We start from the raw sequence: 20494 nt of genomic DNA, 5'->3' as shown, positions 1-20494 counted from the left end.
TATATATATATATATATATATATACTTGATTTTAAGTAGATTATATATTCTTCCTGGGCAAACAGTATGTCTTCTATTCCTTTTGTACAAAATTTTTTCCTCTCTATTCTTTCAACACTTCCTACTTCATTTATTTTATAAAAATCAACATGAAATATCTGTGGATGAATGCATAAATAAATGAGTAAATGAATGAATGCACAAACATGTTTTTAAACTGCTAGATGATAACCTCCTTGAAGGTAGGAAACTTGTCTCAACTTTGCCTATTATATCATGACAAGAGTGGCCAAAACCCCAGAAAACCAAAAATTCCCTGAAACAAAAAAACAATCTCAGCAAATATACAGGGATTACCCCCTCCCAAACCCCAAACTACTGATCCTAGACTAGATGTCAGCGTCCTTCTGAGTCTCAAGCCACTTAAGACACTTCTCAATGAATTACAAATGGCCCCTGTATATGAGCCATCTCTGGCACTTAGTAGGTGCCCAGTGAGTGTTTGCCAAATTGTGGATGTCATTTAAGATTTTCTATTAAAACAGAGACATAAATGCAGAGACAAAGTGAGGGGAATGCAGGGATGTCATATTGGGGTTTTAACAAGAAAAATAAAAATTTTTATTAAAGACAGTTTTATTGCTTTAAGTGGAAACACTGTAAGGGTCTTTATTTCTTGTGTTATTTCCTCGTTCCCAAAGGTATGAAGAGTGATGTGCATTTTTTTTGTTTTGTTTTGTTTTGTTTTGTTTTGTTTTGTTTTGCAGTACATGGGCCTCTCACTGTTGTGGCCTCTTCCATTGCGGAGCACAGGCTCCGGACGCCCAGGCTCAGCGGCCATGACTCACGGGCCGAGCTGCACCGCGGCATGTGGGATCTTCCTGGACCCGGGCACGAACACGCGTCCCCTGCATCGGCAGGTGGACTCTCACCCACTGCGCCACCAGGGAAGCCCCAGTGATACGCATTTTTTTAAACACGTATCCAGGCTAACAATCACTGAACGCTCTGACAGTAGATAACGCTTTTATCTACCCAGATTGTTTGCCACGACTCCACACGCTGCCATCAGAGACCCACGGGCCTGGAGCAGCAAGCAGGACCAGGAAGGGGAAGCCATTTCCAGATATTGTACTTCTCAGGGATTTAAAGGCGAAACAGACCTTCTAGGTGAAAATAAGTACCTGCAACTAAATCTCGCATAAGCGTAGAGCAATATTCTCTGGGCTCTGCATTAGACATACCTCTTTGTTCCATAGTTGTGGCTAATGCCACCCAAATGGTAAACTCTGTTAAACCTCACATTCTGATTGTGGGCTGTGCCAAAGATTTAACTGGGAATGCTGTTATGTTTCCATCCTACATCCTTGATTTTTCAAACAATTAGTGTGGCTCTTACAATCAGAGTCTCTGACAATTAAGGCTATTCAGAACCATGAAAATTGGGGGTTCTAGCTTCAGAAAAGGAAGACAAAACCTTCCTCCAGTGGGCACTAGTCTTTACTTTTAACTTCATAGCTCATAAACATTGAGACTAATTAACATTCTTTTACTGCACCTTGCATTGAATTGTAATTATTTGAATCTCTGTTTCTACTTGTAGACCCTCTACAATAAGAAAGTATCTTATGCAATTTTCCATTCCCAGCATTCAGGATTATGCCTGGAACTCCTGGGAGATCTTTGAACCTTCCTTGAAATTGAATCTGTGCATATCTTTGAATTCTCCAAGCTTTAGCTTTCCGTGGGTTAGGAGCTCAGTGTTCACACGTGAGATGGAGTTACACATAAGCAGAGGAGTTCCCAGTACAACAGGTTATAATCACAGGCAGGTATGGGTAGGAAGTAAAAATGTCTTGTTTTGTTTTGATTTGCTTTTCAGATACCCTTACAAGATAAAGAAATTAGATGGATTCATTTGAATATTTCTCTCAGTTGTTTTTTAGAGAGTCAGAGTCCATATGCCTTTCAGATTCTGCATACAAGAGGATGGTGCTTTCCACCTGCTTGGGAGAAATACAAGCTTCTTTCACTGCTGCTGACTTAGAATCATACACATACAGACTAGAAAGAAATCTAGTCCCCACTGTCTAAAGCTTTAGTGACTACAGAGGAAGATAAACATTTAAAGTAGCAACAGGATGTGTTTACCATTGTTGAACACCTCATACCATTGAAGAAATCTCTGCTCCGGCTCTGTTTCTTTTCAGGTATTTCCTACATTTTTGTTGTTGAGTTTTGATAGATCTTAGAAAAGTTTTATCTTTTTCTGGTTGCCTGATACCTGAGGCTGGGGCAGAGCCTGCCATTCATCTCAGTCTAGATCCTTATCCCCCCACTTTGTCTGTTATTTGTGCTGGGTCACAATTGACTTCAAAGCTGACTTTGGATAAAAAATAAATACAGCTTGGTGGGAAAGGATGAGATAATTGGATGCCTTATGTTGTAAAAAGAAAGTTCCTCAAATTTTTCCTAAGAATAAAATTCTCTGTGCATTTTTACGCAGAATCTGACTTTGAGTCATTCTGTAATACCAATAAAGTATCCTTTTCTGTCATCTCTAAGGAAATAAATTTTCCCAAATCAGAATGAGAGTATTCCTTTCATTTTGAATGATATATCTGCTCTTGTCTTACTTTTAACTACCACTGAACATATAGAGTAATGTTAAAAATAGAGACAATCCTTGTATGCCTACGAAAAAGTCAATGACTTTCAATAGACATTGAGTCCAGTTATTAATTTGGGGAAAATATGGGAACAAAAGGGACAATCATCTCCTTTTTGTGTTCTGGAAGATGTGAAATGGAGCATTATCCTGATTATACGCTCTCATGTTGCCAGTCTCACGCAGATGCTATTGGTGTAAAAGTGCAGCGCAAATTTTTTATCCAGCTAGTTCTTCTAGTATTTAACAGATAATCTCAACCACAAAGAGAATATACTTTCGTCTGTAGCTTTATCCTACTGATTGTCTACACTATTTGGGGATAATTACAAGATCTCCATTTCAACTGGAGGTGCTTGCTTACAGCTGGGATTATGGGCTTCTTTGCAAATATACATATGCTGGGATAGCTCCAATCCAATCTCTAACAGCATATGTAATTAGGTGAACTGGTGATGTGTCCAGCAAAATATATCACTTTATTTGACCAGATGTCAACAAATTTCACCTTCTCCCTTTCTATTCTGACAGTTATAACAGCTGATCTCTACATACGTTGTTCAAGACCAGAGTTTGCTGATTTCTTATGTACTAATTAAGGCTCTATATTATCCAGAATGAGATTGCCACATTCCTTTCATAAGGAGATTATACTGTTTGGCAAAGGATCACATTTACTTTGCAAACAATACCTTGATCTCAACAGAGCGTGGTCTCCTTTCTTGGGTGATCCCGGATTTCTAAAAAGCGTTGGAATGCACCACTGTCTCATGGGATTAGATCTGTGAACATAGTTTATACTCTGAGGCAGATGCTGGGAAATACAGTTCCTTCTCACTCCCCACGCTTCAGCTACCACTTTACAAAATAGAAGTGAAAATTTACACGTGTGGAAGGTATGATGAGTGACAGTTATAACCTGGCCAATCTGCCTTGGCAAAGAGTGCCTGGGAGAACACAACCTGCTCTTTGGGGAGGGAGGTGGTACCAAGTTACTCCTGTCTAAGGCATCTCAGTGCTATGACCTCTACCTGCGTGTATGTGATATAGACGTGCTAGCGAAGTCATCCCAAACAACTAGTGCCTTGTTTCTGCCTCTAGACAAGGAGCATAGACACTAGACAAGAATGAAGGAGAGAAGGTACCTCCTCAGAAAACACCATCTAGAGAAACGTTAGATGTGTAGCAGTAGTAATATGCTCTCTCAGGGTTGAAGATCTCTGTAAAAAGACATAAGAGATGCTTATCCCCATTTTCCCTGGCCCTTTCTTCACGGTTCTTTTCAGACCCTTTAGCTCATGGATGACTTGTTTTTCCGCTAAATCAAACCTCATCATATGTGTTATGACAAACTAGTAACATTTGAAAAGATGGATAACCTCTAGTGTTGGCAAGAGACGGACTTTACACTGTTGCTGGAATTCAAAATGGTATGACCCAGAGGGTTGGGGGCAATGTGACATTATTTTTCAAAATGTGAAGTATGCGTACTTTGGGTATGGCTCTAGGAATGCCCTCAAGCAGGAGGGTGCTGGAGGTAGCCAGAAGCTTTCTAGAGCTGATTATGTGCATTTTGACTTGTGTCTAGGTGTCTAGAAAACTGATAAGCTACTACGAATGTGTAAAGGTACATAGAATAGGAGCTAACTTTTACTGAGCAAATTTTGTGTGCCAGGTATGTGTGTTAATTTACTTAATCCTTATGACGACAATAGGTGCTGTTATTATCAACCTCAATTTGCAGATTATGAAATTTAAAGGATAAAAAACTTGTTTAAAGTCACACAGATAGTAGGTGGCAGGCCACGGTTTGAACTCAAATCATCTCTCCCCCAGGGAAGTACCAAACTTAACCACTTACCTCTCCTGACCAAGTTGCTTATTTCAGCATGCTTGTAATAAGGATAAAAAAATGAAACCATCTAAGTAGCACCACTTCCAAGCTATTATTTGGAATTTCAAGCATGCATTAAAATGAACTTATAGAGCTGAATGAGCTCATTGAAAAGACACACATTATATGCTTTGTTAATTGAAAAAACAAGTTTTAAACTATATATACTATGCTCTCACTTCTGTACACTACTAAAACAAACACATTAAAAACAAAAATAATAGGGAACAATATTTAATATCTTATGTTAACCTATAATGGAAAAGAATCTGAAAAAGAATATATATATTATATATAAGTTATATATATAATATATATACGAATCACTTTGCTGTACACCTGAAACTAACACAACATTGTAAACCAACTATACTTCAATTAAAAAAATTATTTTTAAGTTTTAAAAGATAAAATATAACCTGAAAACTCTGCTACCAAAAAAAAAAAAAAAACCCAGAAATAAAAGTCCTATATCTGTGTTTGAATAAGAATAGGAATAAACCCAGAATGATACATACCAAATTGTTATTAGTGGTTAATTCTGAGGTTAATTGGAGGCAGGAAAGAAGTGAATATTTCTTTTACTTTACAGGTCTCTGTATTGTTTTATATTTTTTTTCCATGAGCATTACCTTATATCTTGAAATTTTAAAAAAAAAGATAAAAATATAAGCAGAGGGAATCAATACATAATGATATCCAAATATTGAACTTCCCTCTCCCCAACCTCATGACCAAGTTCAGTCTCTCTAAGTAATTTTAAAGTGTGATAAGAGCGGTGATTACACACAACAGCAGTGACCAGAAGCAGGTAGAAACGAAGTTCCTGAAGATGAGCTCATGTAACTAGTGGCTAGGCTGTGCTGGTGATGTTTGACCTCAGTCAAACGGTGCTTGATTCAGAATGACTGGTCTCAGCAGCTACAGCCCTAGAACTTAAGAGGTTCCATGGGTATCTAGAGGTAATTCTAGTTTGTTCTTTCTCAGACACTCAACATTTCAGCTAAGTCGCCAACCTAGTTTTGTTCAGAAAAGGACATTAGAAATAGACTCAAGCTGTAGTGTGCTGGGGCCAGCTGGGACTCACTTGCTAACACTGGTGTGTGTATCTCTTCCCAACTCTGAGTTTACTAACCCATGTCACTGAAATGGGATATGATAGGAATATTTACATGAGGGATATCAGCAAATGCTGCAAATCAAGGCTCCCCCAGCCAATTAAACATTTATCTGCACACCACTGCCCCAAAGGCTTTCTAAATCATTAACCCACAGACTTTGAATGTTGTTCAAAGGCTTCAAAACCACACCATCTGCCTTGAGAAACTCAGAAGGCTGACTTCTCCTCTTAAGAAGGAGTAGTCACATAGGAAGAGATGAAACACTTAGGTATTGCTTGTCCAAGAAGACATCAGTCATTCTCCAGAAGTTTCAGAAGCAGAACCAGAAGAATTGTTAACCTAATTCTTACTTTACAAATTCCCTCACTATGTCCTACAAAGCCTCCATCCCTAAAATGAAAGGAGGAAGAGAACTATTTCTCACCATGATCCGGGTGGTGAATGAACTTGGAGGAAAAGAAACGGCCCAGAGAACTCATCTCTGTTTACCTGAGCCCTGTCCCCTAAAGGTCCACATCCACCCAGGACAAAAGTCCCACTCAGAATGTTTCCTCCCAATCTTTTTATTCCTCTTAGTTTAATAGTAGCTATTGTGGCCTAACTGAACTTTCTTGTGATGAAATCTGTTTATTTTTAGAACAAATCGTGAGGCAGCAATAGAACACTGCATTGTTTTCCTTACTGTGAGCATTTAAAAAGAAGTAAACAACTTAAAACCAGCAGTGACAGACACTGCACAAGCAGTACTTCTTCTCACCCAACCTGTCTGGGAGCCCAGCCTAAGGGGGTGGTGGCTTCAACACACCTCTCCACCTGACACACGGCTCTCACTGCCAACAGCATTCCACATCTCATCCAGTCAGTATGAAAAGCCAACATGCCTACCCCCAGATCATTGAGGGAGATAAAGCCAGAGTAATAAAGTTTTTGACTAGAAAGGACTTCAAATGATCTTGCCAGCCACCTCATTTTTATAGCTGAATAAACTAGCACAGAAATGTTAGGTGACGTGCCCGAGATCACACAGGGAGTAGCAGAGCCACAATCAGAATCCAGGGCTTTCTCACTTCAAAGTTGATGTTTGTAATCATGAGATTGTAGTCAGTTGAAATCTTTATCATCCTTCAATGTCCAACTGGAGAAGCTGCACCTGTCATTCCTTGGACCTCAAATGGGTATCATTCCTGCCTACTCTGAACCATCATAATAGTCTGCATTTTCTTATCATGCTCCGTCTTGTATTAAAATCACGTCTTTTTTTTTTTTTTTTTTTGCGGTACACTGGCCTCTCACGGTTGTGGCCTCTCCCATTGCAGAGCACAGGCTCCGGACGCGCAGGCTCAGCGGCCATGGCTCACGGGCCCAGCCGCTCCGCGGCATGTGGATATCTTCCCAGACCGGGGCGCGAACCCGTGTCCCCTGCATCGGCAGGCGGACTCTCAACCACTGCGCCACCAGGGAAGCCCTACCTGTCTTCTTATTCTGTTTTATTCCTCCTCCTGGAATATATATTTCTTGAGCTAAAATTGGGTCTTCCTTTTCTCTGTTGCTGCCTTGTACTTGGTATGTGTTTAATAAAAATGTACTGAATGGAATTGAATTGACCTGAGATTTGAGTTCATTGTTCTGCAGTAGTTATCCCTTGCACATGCGTGAGAAGCGACTCAGGAGCTTATTAAAATGGAGATTCCTGGAATTCTGAATCAAGAGCTCTTGAGAGGGTCCCAGGGATCTTCATTTTCAACAAGCCAACAAGTGATTCTGAAGCATAGATCTGTGCTTTCTTTCCAAGTCTCTCTTGTAACAAATATAATTTTGAGATATTTGGCCAAGATTAGAGGTGTCATTGAGTTCCCAGAACATGACAAAGATTACAGGTCTACACAGTGTTGGATCCTATAGTCTTAATTTCACTAATAGAGATCTCTAATTTAAGCGTTCTCAAATGGGCTGTGGGGTAAGGAATTTAATGTTCTGTCAAGTGCCATTCTCACCAAACTCCCCTGCTCCTCAAGCTGAGATAAAATTCTCTAGCAGTGTAGAAGGAGGGACAAATAAAGTCTTTCTGTCCATGAAGTCAATGTGGAACTCATACCTTCCAAGCGTTCGCAGGCATTTTAGAAAGAATAAAGAGCTTAAACAGAGACTCATTGCAACACCGACACTCTGCAACATGATATGCTCAGTTAGTTAATGTTTGTAAAGTGCTTTGATCTCATAAAGCAGTGAGATAATCCCGGGCCTTGTTTACTGAGTGCTTCTCTTCCCAAGGGCTCAAAGTGATTTATAGGAAACAAGTTCAATTCTTTGCTTGCCAGTTCAGAAGGGCACTCAGAATAATTGGGGTGGTGGGTGCCTTGGAGCGAAACTGAAGGAGGGCACTGTGGGTATTGTGATGGTCCGTGTTTGGGAAGATCACAGACCCCTGCCAAGTTCCAGGAGGTAAAGCTGATCTTCTGTGCTCACGTATCACCTGTGTAGGTTACCATCACAGCATTTATCATGCTGTAGTGTACAGTCAACCTCTGTTTATGAGTCTGCCTCCCCACTAGACTATGAGTTACTTGGACAGAGAAATTGTGTCTTTCAGCTTTGCATGACCTGGCCACTGCCAACTCTCCAAGTTTAACTCACACAGCTTTCCCCCGCCAACTTGGTGGTAAATGTCTTGCATTCCTAGCACTCTATTTGAATCATCCACAATAAATATTCAGTAAATGAAGTTGAGGAAAATGTGTACTGTAGATGTGCAAGCAGAGATGAATCACAGGTTCTCAACACTGACTGTAAATAGGAAACATCTAGGAACCTTTAAAAAAATACAGGTATCAATGACCCACACCTGTCCATTTAAGTCAGAAGCTCTGGGAGGGGGGGGCCTGGACGCTGACATTTGAAACTGAAGTGATAAGTTGTAGGTGAGGCTGGGAGCCAATTGGTTAGGTGGTCACTGGGCATGGATTTGGTGAATGGGATGCTAGAGACAGATGTAAGTATTGATGCTTGAGGCGACTTTTATTCATGAAATTCTATGAGATGATTGCTGGAATTATGTTTATTTTTGGTTCATTTTCTCAAAATATTCCCTGCACAATATAACGGTTGTATTGTTTTTATGCAGTAACTCAACTGACCAGCCAGGAACCAGACTGAGTCATTCCACAACATTAATGTTCTTGAAAGAACACTCATCACAAATACACATGTATTTGTTTAAAATAAGAAAAGAGTAAGAAAAGAGTAGCAAGTGGAGAAAAAGAAGAGTGGGTTTTAGATACTTTTACATTTATGTCATGATACCAAATACTTCCTGGTTCTCTTGAAATGCCGTATTCAAACCTTGTCTCCTCCTTGTTTATGGTGATGATAATGATGGGCAATGTATTTTCCTTCTTTTATAATATCTGTGTTTACTGTAACAGAGAGGCCATGCCGTGTGTTGATTTTAGAAGCTTTTATAATTAACAGGACTTGGAATCAGTTCTACATAGAATAAGAAAGACCAGTTTGGGATATTAGCATTTGTGGGAGGACTAAGTGATTCTGGTTTATAATTTTCCCGTTAAGAGTGCTTTCTAAGAAAAGCAGTAAGTTTTGAAAAGGAACACAAAGTAAAAAAGGGAAGGAACTCCTTTTAAACTGATCATTTAAATGTTAGGAGAAAAATACCCTAAAGTCTCACAATGTCAAAACTAATATTCAAACTCTCAATCTGTTTGATTAAAAAATTTTATTGAGCTGTAAAATAAATATATTTCCATTAAATATTAAATAAATTATTTACAACTTGAAAAAATACTTTTTATCTCCATGCATCTTTATATACAGAAATAAGACTTAGGGTTAGAAAGTGACAATTGAAAGTTTAAAAGCATCAGAATGGAAAGGTTCTGTTTTCTCTGGATCCACTGAAAAGAGGAACCAATGCATCACTCAGGTTTGTGACTTCGCAGTGACTCGGATCTCATACTCTGTTAGAAAATAAAATAAAGTGTTAGAGACAAGCTCAATTCCAACATAGCTTTAAGAAAATGTCAAAGAATAATCAGGAATCAGAACTTCTGTCAATTTTTTGTCTAGGATGTCTTGTGAAAACTGCTAAGAGCTTTTCAGAGACAAACTATCCCTTTGACTTGAATCTTTCTTTCACATCAGCTTTGGTTATATGCCTACTTAGGTAAAGACTGCATACGCTCAACCTGTTTCATCAAATTCTGCTTAATAAAACCGAAGCAATAGTCATGAGAAATAGTTTTCCTAACCAAATCTATGCAGTGGATATAATTAAAAACGAAGATGAAGTGGCTCAGTGTGTTTATGATATACAGTTAACTTAGGATATTTAGTACCAAGGGCATAATAATAGTAGATAGGCAGCCACTCTGTGACAGCTCATCATAAGTCCTTTTCCTGAAGTCATTCTGGACCTCCTTTGAGAAATTTCAATTGCACTAAATAACCAGAAATCAACCCTTATTCGTGCTGGTGGTTTTAGCTTCAGATCATTAAGCCAATTCATTAATAAATTTTGATGAATAAGTATTGAGTATAGAATTGCCATGGATAATTACCTATTTTATGACTTATTGAGCTAATTCTGTAACAGGCTCAGGACATAGTGCCTGTACTTATCCAATGCTAAATATACTGGTTCTCCAAGCATCTGGAGTGTTGATTAAAAATGGTACTACTGACTTAGTAGATTTAGGATTTGGCTTAGGAATACGCATATTTAACAACCATCTAAGTAGTTCTTAAGTCCACTGAAGGCAGAAAATAATAACTTAAGGATGTGACATCTTTCCCAAGTGTCTGAGGGAATGGAATTCCTTCTTCTAACCGACTTTAAGTGTGTCCTTGATCTTACCTCCCTCTTCCTCTGGAAGTTTGCGTCATTAGCTGTTCACTTTAGTTATAAATGAAATATTCCTCTCTATACCTTCTCCCTACAACATGCTCAGCTCTCCCTCTTTACAAAAAAAAAAAATTTAATAAGAACTACAATATATACTCTGACCAAGCTGCCTCTCAAATCTGAACCCCTTCTGCCCTCCTATTTCTTTTCTGTGTAAGGGTCTTCTACCTGCTGTTTCCACTTCGTCCCATTTGTAGTGCAAGCTCCTGGATGCTGGCTCTTCACCATGTGAGCGCAGCCTATCAGTTCAACCTTATCTTCCCCAACGCCATTTGAACTAGGCCATTTCTCAAACATTTCTAAAATAATCTAGCCCATATCACACTATTTATCTTCCTTTCCCTTTATAATCGCTTGTCCCCATCTCACCAGTTCTTTGAGGCTCACCTCCAGTGCCATCCGTATGCACATCCTTTTCTGCCCCCTAAATGCATCCCACTGGATTCTATTTCTCCTTCACTGGAAACTCCTCATATTCCATTGGTGCCTTTCTTATGACATATTTTATTTCCCCTAGTATTCTCATTCCTTACACTTTTTTTCTATCTACTAAACACTAAGTTGTTTGAGAACAGAATTTGTGTCTCCCTCATCTTTATATCCCTTATAATAGTAAGGACATAGTCCGAAAGGACATAGTCCATCCTCAGTACTGAACTCCAGCTCATGGTCAAAGAATAACACTTTAATGTAGCCAATGTTCACAGTGTATAATTAAAAAAACATGTTTTGCTCATTTTTCTTCATATAATAGATGTTATATTTTTTTAATTGTAGGATATTATATAAAGATATCTTTTAAAACTCAAACCTGTAATATTCTCTTTAGTTATGCTATGGGATGTGCATTTCCATTTTCTTGTTGAAGTTTCTTTCGTTCTTCAGCCGCACCTTCATATTCCCTGAAGTATCGTTTTCGAAGCCTTCAGAGAACAAGATATTCTACTGTTATCAAAGTTCTATTCATCTATATATTGACTGGGGTTTCACACTTATGGAACACTCCACCAAAACAAAACCTAAACCCAGCTAAAAGTATCATGAATGCTCTTTTCAAGAGGATCTTTATGTTGACTTTACATAAACATATTTCCAAAGTACTGAGATTTAAATAAGCGTGCCTTGAGATGCAAACTTTCAGAAGGCATGAAACATATCCATATCCCACCACCACCACCCCCACCGCCAACTTAGCACAACTGCCATGCACAATTGGGAGATGAAGATAGTATAGTTTTACCAGAGAAGGACTGTATGCTTGTACAAATTAATCTGAATGCTTAGTTTAAAAAAAAAAAAAACAAAAAACAGGCTTACAAAACAAATTGAGTTTTATTTATTTCTAAATATAATAAATACTTCTAGTTTTACTTATTACTACTTATTACCAAAAAACTCAATGGTCTGAAATGTCTTAGTGTTGTACAAGCAATTCTATTTTTAGTAGGTCTTTATCTACTAAATGTTACTATTAAAATCTTAAGAACTTTTGTTGTGATGTTTGGGGAAAAAAATCAAGTTCAATTATGAAAAAGCAGCAACTATGTCTTAGGCAAGTATTTGCTATGTGTTTCAAATTCAGGGAGAATACCAGAGAAAAGGACAACATGACAAAGTTTTTCCATACTTTTCCAAAGGATTATTAAATATCTCAACTTGAATAATTACAAGCTTAAATAATTCTTTCAAAACATCTTCCCTAACTGGCAATATCTTCTTCTCTCCTTCTATGTCAAATAGTAATGGTTTGTCTGAGGGAATCTTTGCTAAATACATTTGCATATTTGACTTGAGGTACTAACAGACTGAAATAAGTTCTAGGGTGTGCAAAAAAATTTAAACCACACATAAAACTTTATGTGCATCATAAAACAGTATTCTATGTGTCGTTTTATCATTATCTGATCTGAGTTTAAAATAATAGCAAACAATGGCAGAAGATAACCCCTTGTTTCCTGAATGGCAGGAGTAATAGATCATGTACACAGTCCAGCTGTTAAAGTAATTTACCAAGACCTAAAATTAGAATGATGAGTCTTGCTTTCCCCTAAGCTCTAGTAGCCCATGAGTCATTATAGAACCATTCACACCCTCCCCCAACTTCCTTAATTCACTGACTTTTGTTTGACAGACAATGTCATTTTTACATACCCACCAGTGTCTACTACCTGGGACAGTCTAGTTCTAACATTCATCGGTCATGCAATGAAGTATGTGGTCTGTTATTACAAGTACAGGGAAGATACTGCAGGAATGAGACAGTAATAGAATTGTCCCTGCTTCCTATGCCATGCCATATGGAGGAAATTTATGTTAATAATTGATTTCCCATATTGCACTTGACAATAATAGGCATAAGCTCTAAGTATGTCAGTACACCATGCTATAAAAGTCCTAACTCAGAATTTTGCATTCTAATAGGAGCAGAAGACATATTTTCTTGGCTCCTGGTTTGAAGCTCTTTGTGATTTTTTTAGTACCAAAGCAATATCTCTGACAACCTACTATGAACCAGGCCTTAATTAGCTTTGGGGAGGCTTGTTTTAGCTTGATATAGTCATAGACGATACCAACACTCTGAGATTTGGAAGTAACAATGAGTAGCCATATAACATGAAACAAAACTATCAATTTAAGTTCAAGAAAATGGCTTCATGCATTAAGTTTCAACGGTGGCCCAAGTAATATCCATTTAACCATATTCTATGAGTTGTCAATGAAGTGTAAAGATATAACCAAAGATCATATGCCACCAATAGAATAACTCATCTAAAATATGATACCACATTGTGTTAGAAATACTGAAAAAGATTAACCTGGCATTATTTTATTAGGGATTTTTAAGGTATGCCTTACTTACAGGAGTGTAATAATAACAGCAATAGCTGTGAAGCTCATGGCGGAGACAAAAGCAGCTATAGCTGCTAAAGCAATTTTTGATAAATCGCTGTCAGCCATGCTGTGAATCTTCATGGACTTTTCCCCACATCGTTCACCAAAGTAATCCTGATGACATCTGCAAACACCCATATTTTAAAATTATAATCACTGAAAAAATTCCAATAAATTTTATGTTTGCTTTCCAGATCATAAACGACCATTAATTCTAACATTAAAAAAAGTCATGCCATACATTTACTTGTATTTCAAAATGATGAGACACTGAATGCATTTGAGCCAAAGATCTATTGGTATAAGAAAAGTTGAGATTCGTTTGGGTGTGATATTCCAAGACACACCGTTTCATTCTTTGTGCTCCATGTATGACCAACTGATGAGGTCAATGACTTGTTATGGAGCTAATACATTCCACTATCATTTAATGTGCTAGCGGCTTTTGGGGGGAAGGAAGCTAGAACAACATTATGTGAAAACTACCTTTAGTTCCTTTTTTATCAAGAGGTTTTGTAAATATATATTGTAAAATGATGGTTTTCACCAGGGTTTAGCAAACTATCGCCCATGGGTTAAATCTGGCCATTTGCCAGGTCTTTTACAGCATGCAAGCCAAGAATGTTTTTTCTATTTTCAAATGGCTATATTTTAATTGGTTATACGAGTAGATACTTCATCTTGACCCACGAAGTCCAAAATATTTCCTACCTGGTTCTTTAAGAAAAAGTTTGCAAACCCCTGGTTTATACATTGAAAAAAATAAATGGTTTTCTGCAGTTAGGGGTTTCAGACACAGTGTTAGAAATATAGAATTCTACATAATTTAGGAAAACTTACTGGCATGATACTGTTTCCAGGTGCTCTATAAATTTGCATTCTCCATGAATGCAGAAAGTTTGGAATTCTGTATCACATGGATTTTTCTTCTTTCTATTTCTTCTATTTTTTCCATTTTTGCCTCCCTTTTTCTTTCTTTTGGGTTTATCTGAAGTCTTTTCACTTTCAGTTTTGTCTTTCTTGGGCTTAACTACCTGTTCAACTAAAAAAAAAGATTTATTGATAACAGTCTCTCTTCACCTGGAATACCATTTTGGAGACATGAGAGAAAGAAGTCCTAGCAGTGAGAGCTCACAGGGACAGCAGCCATATTTCTCTCATTATTTAACACAGCTCATACACAATAATTGAACAAAGAGAATATCTGTATTGTGTGGCACTTAAAGATCTGAACCCCTTTGTTATTTTATTAGCTTAGAAACGTATTTTGAATTTATCTGCGTCAGTAATATTATTATTATTGATAATAGGAGTAGTAGGAGTTACTTGTCTAAGAAAATCCATGAAATATTTTAAACATTTTTTTCACTTCTAATACATACCAAGTTCTTGGTAATGAGCATTAATTTAATTAAACCCAAATCACAGTTGAATGGATTGTTACTATCCAGATGATACAGATGAGAAAAATGAAGCTGAGTAAAGACAAGTAAATCGCACTAGGACACTTAGCTAGAAAATGGCAGTCCTGGGATGTTAAAGCCTAGTATTTCCCTACCATATTATGTTTTTTCTTGGAAAAAGTTTGGTTCCATTAATTAAAGTGGGATTCGAGTATATCTGATGATTTTCTTTACTCACGTTAGTCTTGTGCTAACGATCATAATTGGGAATTAGTGTGTAATACTTGAAATGAAGAAAACAGAATTATACATTAGAGTGGATCAATTTTCTCCAGCCCCCAGATTACAACAGATTATAATGAATCGATACCTTCTGGGGGCTCAGTTCTGTGATCAATCTATTTGAAAAAGGGGAGTCTAGAAATATTTGTACTTGCTGCTTCATAGATTCATCCTAACTCTTCAGATCCACAGAAACGTTTGTTCAGTGTTACAGTTATGTGGGGGTATAGTATACCCATATGCTAAATATAAGAAGAAGGAGTTTCCATGTTAGATCTGTGCATTTTGTTATACTAATTCCTGAATAGGTTTATCTGAGCAAGTATTTAGCAGAGTCCAGTGCAAAGAGGAAAATATCATAATGTCATAATAAAATTAGTCATAATGGTCCTGCAGTACCCATTAAATAGAAAACTCTGGAAACATAGGGAAGGGTATCAAAGATAGAACCCTATGATTAAGGTAATGACCAATAAATATTATGAATATTTTAGCAGTTACTATGTCAACATTAACAATAGTCAAATTACGAGCAATGTTTAATAGGTGGCTATGCAATTTTTATATTGAAACTTTCCTCTGATGATAAGAAAAGTACCACAGATTAGAATAATTCCTCTAACAGAAACACTTCAAATCAATATGATGTACTTTATCAGATATATTACAAATTTTAGACAGAGACAAATGCTCACTATGCTGAAGTGCTTCAATAGACGACCCCATGGATCAATTTTCTCTCTATTTTACAACGCATTCCAATTTTATCCACTAGTCATTTTCATCACCAACAGTTCATTTGACCTTATGAAATGTTAACATGAAGCATTTTTAAGACAAAAGTTTCTAGAGTATTAATGGTCTAATCTCATCCCCCGCAAAAATAAGAATTATAGATGGACCCCTTCACCTTACGTATTATAAAAGCACAAATTCTGGGGCTTCCCTGGTGGCGCAGTGGTTGAGAGTTCGCCTGTCGATGCAGGGGACGCGGGTTCGTGCCCCAGTCCCGGACGATCCCACATGCCGCGGAGCGGCTGGGCCCGTGAGCCATGGCCGCTGAGCCTGCGCGTCCGAAGCCTGTGCTCCGCAACGGGAGAGGCCACAGCAGTGAGAGGCCCGCGTACCGCAAAAAATAAATAAATAAAATAAAATAAAAGCACAAATTCTGAAGCAAAGGAGGAAAGTGGAGTGTTCGATAAAGCTTTTCCCACCTGCCACTTAACTCAGTCACTGTCCTCGTGGTGTCACCTGCTATCCCTTCACCAGTTCTGGGAGCTAGACAGACGGGGAGGATTCAGGGAAACTACAGTCAGGAAAGAAGGTTCCTTAAGTCCTGCCTCCATAGTGGACGCTCCTAGGATATTTAGATCTGATTTATTGATGATCTGCCCTCAAACTCCAAAGTAATATGAGGGTAATGAACAATACTGACCTCTTACTTTGGTACCCTCATTTTAAGCAAATGCTCTTTTTAAAAGTTCAGATAACAGCAAAAGAGAAGAAAATTATAGGTCACTATTATTTAACTGACAAATGAGATTTGGGGTTAAATAGTGATTTTAGCAATATAAAATCCATGCGTATTTGTCCTTTAATATTTCCATAAGGTGGTATTACTATTATTATTACCAATTTCTCAACATCTAATTCACAAAGGCTAAGATTCAATCTTTCCTCTCCCATTACTCCTTTCTGTTCCCTTATTTGTGTCAAAATGCAGTTATTTAGAGAAAAGTGGTGGTGGGGAGTGGCTATAAAAGCTGAGATACTAAGTATATAGGACTGGTTGATGTTTAATCTGTTTCTCAGATTGGGGGTGGGGGGGTCGTGTGGCAGAGTATCTGGGACCAAACAGATTGGAGTTTCTCATTCTGGCTGTGGAATTTGGGGCAGAATGTTTAACCTTCTTGAGCTTTAGTTATCACATCTGTAAAATGATAAAAATTCCTACTTCACAGAGTTGTGACGATTAGACTTACTAGACATAAAACGTTTGTTAGAGTTCCAGACACATAGGATGTGCAAACAAATAGCTCTTTCCATCTCAGTTGCTAGCTTACCTAGTGGGGTATACAACAGTCATACACGCAAGAAAGCCCCTGGGAGATCTGGGGAGCAGCTTTTCTTTGGAAGCAGCTTTGCTCATCCAAACCACACATCTTATAGGCTACACTGTCACCTTATCCTCTACTCACCTTTGACTAAATCATCTACAATGTAGCCAGATATCTGTGGTTCGTTATCGTACTCTTCTGCATAGTCAGAGTCGATCCCCGAGGACAGTTCGCTACTAGAAGGCATTTCACTCTCAGGAGAAATCTTACTTCCCGAGGACATCTGACTTCTTGAGGTCACCTCAAATCCATCAGCAGTGTGGTCCCCAGAAAGTGTTTCCCCTTTCCCAGAGTAGGTGTCATTGACGTCTAATCCAGCAGTATAATGGGCTATGGGAGCAAGAAAAAGGGAATAAAAGAGAAAGTAAAGCAGAATGCCTTTTCTCACCAGTCAGTTGCAGTCAGGAGACAGGTTTATCGTCAAAGCAGTTATTGCACATGTGCTACTGTTTGTGATTGAATCACTTACGAAAGCAACTTCACATTTTGCCAACAAATGGCTGTTTGTTGTGCCAGTTACAGAGCTTCTTTCATTGTTTTCTTTTCCACAGATAGTCTACATTAATTTCCACACCCCCCCAAAAAATACTACCAAGTAGGCAAATTAATGTAATATAATTATTTAAGAAGTAATATCTAAATATTGTTGTAACTTCACATACCAAATACATTTGTAGTTTCTAGAATGTTACCTGGGAATGTTACCTGTCCCATTATTTATCTCCCATATTAGAGGTAAATACCAGATTTTCCTAACACGTGCTCACATTTTTAACAAGAGTATGTATATCAAATGTAAACAGTAGTTGATAACAATTATTCTTATTGCCATTGTTTCTTATTATTGTTCTTATATAGAGTAGAAACTAGGGACTAGGTAAGATTTGGGGCCCAGAGTTAAGCCCTTGCTTTATCTTTTAGGTCTCAATAAAACAGCGTCAGAGTGGTAATTTTCTTTTAACATCTTTATTGGAGTATAATTGCTTTACAATGGTGTGTTAGTTTCTGCTTTATAACAAAGTGAATCAGTTATACATATACATATGTTCCCATATCTCTAACTTCTCCCTGGGACGATGCGAGGCCCTCTAGAAAAGTAAAAACAAAATCACTTGACAGAGGAGATGGAGAATTTAGGCAGGAGGTAGCACTCCTCGGTCCGAGACTTAACCACTCTTCTCCAAGATCTGCGGAAATCAATTCACCTCTCTGTACCTCGGTTTCTTTATCTTATCTTTATTTGGATCACAGGATCTGTAAGTTCTCCTTCAGCTGGATTAAAGTAAGAGTACAAGGATTCTCAGGCTCCCTCTTGCTAGCCTGGAACATCTAAGACACCCACCCACTTTTCTCTTCAGCCAGGGAAGGAGGGAGGGATCACCTCCCACGGGACAGAGCCGGGGGCGCCGAGGGGCGGTTTTTTTGGAGAAGCAGCAGCAAAATTCAAGAGGTGCTCGCGGTGGGAGAAGCGCTGGGCAGCAGCTCAGAGCCGTAATGTCCTCACCTGAGCCGAAGATCAAGAGCGACAGCACCACAGGCGCCGGCGGCAGCAGCGGGGCTCTCATTGGTCCCTCGGAGCGGCGGCGTCGCGGTCTCTGGGGCAACTCGGCCGGGAGCTGCTGGAGGGAGGAGGAGGTGGTGGGGAGAAGGGGGACAAGGGGAGTCTTGCAGGCGTGCTCGCAGGCCCGGCCGGGCTCGGGCGCTGGAGGCAGCTCCTGAAGCTCGCCTCGGGATCCCTGGGCTCCGGCTCGCGCGCAAGGTGTGCGAACGTTCCGGAGGCGCAGCGCGCACCTGTAGCTTTATAGGCCGGGCGGCGACCCAGGCATCGCCTGTGACGTCACGGCCGCCGCGGCGGGTGGAGGCGGGCGGCAGCCCCGGGAGAGGTTACTACCCCCAAACCACACACGGATGCCAGGCGCCCCACCTTCTGGGACCGTAGAGAGCCGCTGGGAGGAAATGAAAATTAAACCCCTCGCTGCAAGCTGAAAAAAAATACCAGATCTCTGTTCAAGGGAAGGAGTGGAGTTTGGGAGCTAGATATCTGACATTCAAAAATCCCGAAGTTTTTCTGAAAACCCTCCGAATATACTTCGGTTGATCTAGTATTACAACAGACAGGGATTAACTAGAGAAGTTCCAAATTAAGATGTAAAATGTTGGGCTTCCCTGGTGGCGCAGTGGTTGAGAATCTGCCTGAGAATGCAGGGGACACGGGTTCGAGCCCTGGTCTGGGAAGATCCCGCATGCGGAGCAACTGGGCCCGTGAGCCACAATTACTGAGCCTGCGCGTCTGGAGCCTGTGCTCCACAGAGAACAAGAGAGGCAACGATAGTGAGAGGCCCACGCACAGCGATGAAGAGTGGACCCCGCTTGCCACAACTAGAGAAAGCTCTCACACAGAAATGAAGACCCAACACAGCCATAAATTAATTAATTAATTTTAAAAAAATTTAAAAACACATTTGTTAAAAAAAAGACGTAAAAGTACTTTAAGACCAAGAATGACTTAACAATAGCCCGAAGTCTTTAACAAGAATAGTGAAATGCATTAAATGACTAGAGAGCACACCTCCTAATGAGAAGCTGCTTTATTTACCATATCTCAACCGGGGCTCTTTCCCACCCACTACTAAGTGGCCAGAATTTCCAACCACCTCCCTTCTGGTTTCTTTATGTGTCCCAGGGCCCTCGTCAAAGTCATTATTTATTGATCATTTATTTTGCAGAACAGTACACTAAAAATATTACCAGTACCATCTCATTCAAAAACCTTGCTAAGTATCATTGTCCCTGTTTTACAAGAGGGACTAATGTCAGCTTTACAAAGCAAGGAGGACTTTACACAGCTGGTCATGGCAGAAGTCAGATAGATTTAACTTCATCTGACTCTTAAAATCTCTTTCCTTTCTGATAAAAGGATTTAGACTAAACTTCTCTTTGAAAAGAGAATTTCTGGGAGAGAATAATATTTAACATAAAGGAATAATCTCTACAAGTAGCATGTTGGCATTTGGATGAAGGGTGGTCCCAAGATTTTGCCTCTGGAATCCCAAGATAAAAAGGGCCAGCTTTTAGGGCCCATTTAGAAGCTAGTAAGGCATTTTAATCATGACAAGTAGATAATATGAAGGGAGAGGGAGAAAGCTGCTTAATTTGACTAACTTTGATATAGAGACAACTCCAGAACTGGATTTCTCTTGAC

At 39.1% G+C, this 20494-nt stretch overlaps 1 protein-coding gene across 2 annotated transcripts; it reads right to left on the bottom strand.

Moving 5' to 3' along the window:
- Window positions 1-9398: 9398 nt before the first annotated feature.
- AREG (amphiregulin) lies at window positions 9399-19274 on the bottom strand. 2 transcript variants are annotated; one of them, XM_024754146.1, is made up of 6 exons: window positions 18797-19274; window positions 17374-17622; window positions 14331-14532; window positions 13459-13614; window positions 11410-11521; window positions 9399-9654 (listed from the first exon to the last, which is right to left on the bottom strand). In XM_024754146.1, the coding sequence occupies exons 1-5, from the start codon at window positions 18855-18857 to the stop codon at window positions 11428-11430; spliced, it is 762 nt and encodes a 253-aa protein (XP_024609914.1). In that variant the 5' UTR covers window positions 18858-19274; the 3' UTR covers window positions 9399-9654; window positions 11410-11427. The 2 variants fall into 2 exon arrangements, with proteins under 2 accessions (XP_024609914.1, XP_024609915.1); XM_024754147.1 differs by lacking the exon at window positions 11410-11521 and having other exon boundaries at window positions 18797-19046.
- Window positions 19275-20494: the final 1220 nt, after the last annotated feature.

Source organism: Neophocaena asiaeorientalis, unplaced genomic scaffold, assembly GCF_003031525.2.
Source record: "Neophocaena asiaeorientalis asiaeorientalis breed wild unplaced genomic scaffold, Neophocaena_asiaeorientalis_V1.1 scaffold148, whole genome shotgun sequence".
In the NCBI taxonomy this organism is placed as follows: Eukaryota; Metazoa; Chordata; class Mammalia; order Artiodactyla; family Phocoenidae; genus Neophocaena; species Neophocaena asiaeorientalis.
Note: the sequence above shows the minus strand (reverse complement) of the source record. Positions and strands in the feature narration are given on the sequence as shown.

Bases quoted from the DNA above. Each gene is read 5' to 3' on its own strand.
- AREG (XM_024754146.1), bottom strand. From the start codon at position 18,857: ATGAGAGCCCCGCTGCTGCCGCCGGCGCCTGTGGTGCTGTCGCTCTTG. The intron at 17,623-18,796 runs GTGAGGACATTA...TTGCTCCCATAG, and splicing joins GCTCTTGATCTTCGGCTCAG to CCCATTATACTGCTGGATTA. The intron at 14,533-17,373 runs GTGAGTAGAGGA...CTTTTTTTTTAG, and splicing joins TGTAGATGATTTAGTCAAAG to TTGAACAGGTAGTTAAGCCC.